This window comes from Scyliorhinus torazame, chromosome X, assembly GCF_047496885.1.
Source record: "Scyliorhinus torazame isolate Kashiwa2021f chromosome X, sScyTor2.1, whole genome shotgun sequence".
Lineage (NCBI taxonomy): Eukaryota > Metazoa > Chordata > Chondrichthyes > Carcharhiniformes > Scyliorhinidae > Scyliorhinus > Scyliorhinus torazame.
Genome location: NC_092738.1, coordinates 1,530,927 through 1,537,441, shown reverse-complemented (window position 1 = coordinate 1,537,441; position 6,515 = coordinate 1,530,927). Strand labels below are relative to the sequence as shown.

Below are 6,515 nucleotides of genomic sequence, written 5' to 3'. Positions count from 1 at the left end.
CCCCTCACTGTAACACTGATATACCCCACACCCCTCACTGTAACACTCTGATATACCCCACACCCCTCACTGTAACACTGATATACCCCACACCCCTCACTGTAACACTCTGATATACCCCACACCCCTCACTGTAACACTGATATACCCCACACCCCTCACTGTAACACTGATATACCCCACACCCCTCACTGTAACACTCTGATATACCCCACACCCCTCACTGTAACACTGATATACCCCACACCCCTCACTGTAACACTGATATACCCCACACCCCTCACTGTAAGACTGATATACCCCACACCCCTCACTGTAACACTGATATACCCCACACCCCTCACTGTAACACTCTGATATACCCCACACCCCTCACTGTAACACTGATATACCCCACACCTCTCACTGTAACACTCTGATATACCCCACACCCCTCACTGTAACACTGATATACCCCACACCCCTCACTGTAACACTGATATACCCCACACCCCTCACTGTAACACTGATATACCCCACACCCCTCACTGTAACACTCTGATATACCCCACACCCCTCACTGTAACACTGATATACCCCACACCCCTCACTGTAACACTGATATACCCCACACCCCTCACTGTAACACTCTGATATACCCCACACCCCTCACTGTAACACTGATATACCCCACACCCCTCACTGTAACACTGATATACCCCACACCCCTCACTGTAAGACTGATATACCCCACACCCCTCACTGTAACACTGATATACCCCACACCCCTCACTGTAACACTCTGATATACCCCACACCCCTCACTGTAACACTGATATACCCCACACCTCTCACTGTAACACTCTGATATACCCCACACCCCTCACTGTAACACTGATATACCCCACACCCCTCACTGTAACACTGATATACCCCACACCCCTCACTGTAACACTCCGACATATGTAATAATAATCATCTTTATTATCGTCACAAGGGGACTCACATTAACACCGCATTGTGTGGTTAGTTTGAAACGCCCCTAGCCGCCATAGAGGGGGGGGGGCCTCGCCATCGGGGGGGGCCTACCTCCGGACGACGCTCCTGGCGCGGGGAGTGCCCCCGGGCCACCTCAGCAGGGCCCCGTAGGCGGCGCGGAACTGGCGGTTCATGGCGGCGTAGAGCAGGGGGTTGAGGCAGCTGTTCAACCAGGTGAGGTTGCCGGCCAGGGTCTGGAGCACGCTGGGGACCCGGCGCCCGGCCAGGTGCGCCAGGCAGAAGGGCAGGTAGCTGCCCAGGTAGACCAGGAACATGGCGAAGCACATGGCGGTGACGCGGCGGAACTCGGCCTCCCCCGACCCGCTCCCCCTCCTCCCCCGGCGCCCCCGCCACCTCGTGGCGGCCCGCCTGAGCCGCCCCCCGCCGGTGCCCCCCTCCGACGCCGTGGCGCCGCTCTCCGCCTCGGGGCCGCCGGCCGAAAGCTCCGCGGACCCGGCCCCCTCCGACGAGGACGGGGGCGGCGGGGGCCCCACCCGGGCGGCGTGGCGGCGGACGGCCCGGGCCGCCGCCCGCATCTTGCGGTGGATCAGCAGGTAGCAGACGCCGATGGAGCCCAGGCCCAGGCCGAAGCTGGCCGCGTGCAGGACGGTGGTGTAGGGCCGACCGGCCGTGCGGTGGAAGCTGCAGGTGCAGACGGGCGGCAGGAACCGGAAGACGCACCAGAAGGGGGCCAGGACGGCCAGCGAGAGGAGCCAGGGTCCCAGCAGGAAGAGGGGCAGGGCCCGCCCTCCGTAGGTCCGGTCGAAGCGGCGGGGGTCGCTGACCAGCACGTACCGGGCCACGGCGATGTTGACCAGGTTGAGGATGGAGATCAGGTTGGAGGCGAAGAGCAGCAGCCCGAACAGGCGGCAGCCACGCGCCCCGTGCGCCCAGCCCATGCGCAGGTACGTCTGGACGGTCAGCGGCTGGAGGCCGGCGCAGTACACCAGGTCGGCCAGCGTCAGGTTGAGGATGAGGAGGTTGAACCTGGTCCGGAGCCGGGCGTCCGCCGCGAAGGCGAGCACCGTCAGCAGGTTCCCTGCCCCGCCGCCCGCCGTCACCAACAGCCCCAGCAGGGCCCCGAAGTAACGGTACCCGCTCAGCGAGGGGTCGCAGCTCATGTTGCCCTCCGGGCCGGCGGTGCGGTTCGGCGCCCCCTCCTCCCCTGCGCACATGGCGTGGAAGAAGCTCATCGTCCACACTCGGGGCGGCCAGGATCGCAACCGTCTGGGGACAGGAAGGAAGTCCCTGGTCTTGAGACACAGCTCAGGAAGCGGAACATCACCACTGGCCCTGCTTTCAACTGATTGGAGGTTCGCCTTAATACCCCACCCTCACTCCCCGCACCCACTACCTCACCCTCACTCCCCGCACCCTCTACCCCACCCTCACTCCCCGCACCCTCTACCCCACCCTCACTCCCCGCACCCTCTACCCCACCCTCACTCCCCGCACCCTCTCCCCCACCCTCACTCCCCGCACCCTCTACCCCACCCTCACTCCCCGCACCCTCTACCCCACCCTCACTCCCCGCACCCTCTACCCCACCCTCACTCCCCGCACCCTCTACCCCACCCTCACTCCCCGTACCCTCTACCCCACCCTCACTCCCCGCACCCTCTACCCCACCCTCACTCCCCGCACCCTCTACCCCACCCTCACTCCCCGCACCCTCTACCCCACCCTCACTCCCCGCACCCTCTACCCCACCCTCACTCCCCGCACCCACTACCTCACCCTCACTCCCCGCACCCTCTACCCCACCCTCACTCCCCGCACCCTCTACCCCACCCTCACTCCCCGCACCCTCTACCCCACCCTCACTCCCCGCACCCTCTACCCCACCCTCACTCCCCGCTCCCTTTAATATCCCACCCTCACTCCCCGCACCCTCTACCCCACCCTCACTCCCCGCACCCTCTACCCCACCCTCTACCCCACCCTCACTCCCCGCACCCTCTACCCCACCCTCACTCCCCGCACCCTCTACCCCACCCTCACTCCCCGCACCCTCTACCCCACCCTCACTCCCCGCACCCTCTACCCCACCCTCACTCCCCGCTCCCTCTACCCCACCCTCACTCCCCGCACCCTCTACCCCACCCTCACTCCCCGCACCCTCTACCCCAACCTCACTCCCCGCACCCTCTACCCTACCCTCACTCCCCGCACCCTCTACCCCACCCTCACTCCCCGCACCCTCTACCCCACCCTCTACCCCACCCTCACTCCCCGCACCCTCTACCCCACCCTCACTCCCCGCACCCTCTACCCCACCCTCACTCCCCGCACCCTTTAATAACCCACCCTCTAACCCACCCTCACTCCCCGCACCCTTTAATAACCCACCCTCTACCCCACCCTCACTCCCCGCACCCTTTAATAACCCACCCTCACTCCCCGCTCCCTTTAATATCCCACCCTCTAACCCGCCCTCACTCCCCGCACCCTTTAATACCCCACCCTCTAACCCACCCTCACTCCCCGCTCCCTTTAATATCCCACCCTCTAACCCACCCGCACTCCCCGCACCGTTTAATATCCCACCCTCACTCCCCGCACCCTTTAATACCCCACCCTCTAACCCACCCTCACTCCCCGCTCCCTTTAATACCCCACCCTCTAACCCACCCGCACTCCCCGCACCGTTTAATATCCCACCCTCTAACCCACCCTCACTCCCCGCTCCCTTTAATACCCCACCCTCACTCCCCGCACCCTTTAATACCCCACCCTCTAACCCACCCTCACTTCCCGCACCCTTTAATATCCCACCCTCTAACCCACCCTCACTCCCCACTCCCTTTAATACCCCACCCTCTAACCCACCCTCACTCCCCGCACCCTTTAATATCCCACCCTCACTCCCCGCTCCCTATAATATCCCACCCTCTAATCCACCCTCACCCTTTAATATCCCACCCTCTAACCCACCCTCACTCCCCGCACCCTTTAATATCCCACCCTCTACCCCACCCTCACTCCCCGCTCCCTTTAATATCCCACCCTCTAACCCACCCTCACTCCCCGCTCCTTTTAATATCCCACCCTCACTCCCCGCACCCTTTAATATCCCACCCTCTAACCCACCCTCACTCCCCGCTCCCTTTAATATCCCACCCTCTAACCCACCCTCACTCCCCGCTCCCTTTAATATCCCACCCTCACTCCCCGCACCCTCTAACCCACCCTCATGCCCCGCACCCTTTAATATCCCACCCTCTAACCCACCCTCACTCCCCGCACCCTATAATATCCCACCCTCACTCCCCGCTCCATTTAATACCCCACCCTCTAACCCACCCGCACTCCCCGCACCCTTTAATATCCCACCCTCTAACCCACCCTCACTCCCCGCACCCTTTAATATCCCACCCTCTAACCCACCCTCACTCCCCGCACCCTATAGTATCCCACCCTCTAACACACCCTCACTCCCCGCTCCCTTTAATACCCCACCCTCTAACCCACCCGCACTCCCCGCACCCTTTAATATCCCACCCTCTAACCCACCCTCACTCCCCGCTCCCTTTAATACCCCACCCTCACTCCCCGCACCCTTTAATACCCCACCCTCTAACCCACCCTCACTCCCCGCTCCCTTTAATACCCCACCCTCTAACCCACCCGCACTCCCCGCACCCTTTAATATCCCACCCTCTACCCCACCCTCACTCCCCGCACCCTTTAATACCCCACCCTCTACGCCACCCTCACTCCCCACTCCCTTTAATACCCCACCCTCTACCCCACCCTCACTCCCCGCACCCTTTAATACCCCACCCTCTACCCCACCCTCACTCCCCGCACTCTTTAATACCCCACCCTCTACCCCACCCTCACTCCCCGCACCCTTTAATATCCCACCCTCTAACCCACCCTCACTCCCCGCACCCTTTAATACCCCACCCTCACTCCCCGCTCCCTTTAATATCCCACCCTCACTCCCCGCACCCTTTAATATCCCACCCTCTAACACACCCTCACTCCCCGCACCCTTTAATATCCCACCCTCACTCCCCGCATCCTTTAATATCCCACCCTCTAACCCACCCTCACTCTCCGCACCCTTTAATATCCCACCCTCTAACCCACCCTCACTCCCCGCACCCTTTAGTACCCCACCCTCTAACCCACCCTCACTCCCCGCACCCTTTAGTACCCCACCCTCTAACCCACCCTCACTCCCCGCACCCTTTAATACCCCACTCTCTAACCCACCCTCACTCCCCGCACCCTTTAATATCCCACCCTCTAACCCACCCTCACTCCCCGCACCCTATAGTATCCCACCCTCTAACCCACCCTCACTCCCCGCACCCTTTAATATCCCACCCTCTAACCCACCCTCACTCCCCGCTCCCTTTAATACCCCACCCTCTAACCCACCCTCACTCCCCGCACCCTTTAATACCCCACCCTCTACCCCACCCTCACTCCCCGCACCCTTTAATATCCCACTCTCTAACCCACCCTCACGCCCCGCACCCTATAGTATCCCACCCTCTAACCCACCCTCACTCCCCGCACCCTTTAATATCCCACCCTCTAACCCACCCTCACTCCCCGCACCCTTTAATATCCCACCCCCTAACCCACCCGCACTCCCCGCACCCTTTAATATCCCACCCTCACTCCCGCACCCTTTAATATCCCACCCTCACTCCCCACACCCTTTAATATCCCACCCTCTAACCAACCCTCACTCCCCGCACCCTTTAATATCCCACACTCTAACCCACCCTCACTCCCCGCACCCTTTAATATCCCACCCTCTACCCCACCCTCACTCCCCGCACCCTTTAATATCCCACACTCTAACCCACCCTCACTCCCCGCACCCTTTAATATTCCACCCTCTAACCCACCCTCACTCCCCGCACCCTTTAATATCCCACCCTCACTCCCCGCACCCTTTAATATCCCACCCTCACTCCCCGCACCCTTTAATATCCCACCCTCACTCCCCGAACCCTTTAATATCCCACCCTCACTCCCCGCACCCTTTAATATCCCACCCTCACTCCCCGCACCCTTTAATATCCCACCCTCACTCCCCGCACCCTTTAATATCCCACCCTCACTCCCCGCACCCTTTAATATCCCACCCTTTACCCCACCCTCACTCCCCGCACCCTTTAATATCCCACCCTCTAACCCTCCCTCACTCCCCGAACCCTTTAATATCCCACCCTCACTCCCCGCACCCTTTAATATCCCACCCTCACTCCCCGCACCCTTTAATATCCCACCCTCACTCCCCGCACCCTTTAATATCCCACCCTCACTCCCCGCACCCTTTAATATCCCACCCTTTACCCCACCCTCACTCCCCGCACCCTTTAATATCCCACCCTCTAACCCACCCTCACTCCCCGCACCCTTTAATATCCCACCCTCTAACCCACCCTCACTCCCCGCACCCTTTAATACCCCACCCTCTAACCCACCCTCACTCCCCGCACCCTTTAATATCCCACCCTCTAACCCACCCTCAC

At 61.1% G+C, this 6,515-nt stretch overlaps 1 protein-coding gene across 1 annotated transcript; it reads right to left on the bottom strand.

Moving 5' to 3' along the window:
- Positions 1-996: 996 nt before the first annotated feature.
- On the bottom strand, positions 997-2,212 carry LOC140405503 (G-protein coupled receptor 84-like). Its single transcript, XM_072494021.1, has one exon. The coding sequence runs from the start codon at positions 2,208-2,210 to the stop codon at positions 1,065-1,067; it is 1,146 nt and encodes a 381-aa protein (XP_072350122.1). The 5' UTR covers positions 2,211-2,212; the 3' UTR covers positions 997-1,064.
- Between the last annotated feature and the right edge of the window lie 4,303 nt (positions 2,213-6,515).

Excerpts from the sequence above, each read along its gene's own strand:
- LOC140405503 (XM_072494021.1), bottom strand. The coding sequence starts at position 2,210 with ATGAGCTTCTTCCACGCCATGTGCGCAGGGGAGGAGGGGGCGCCGAAC.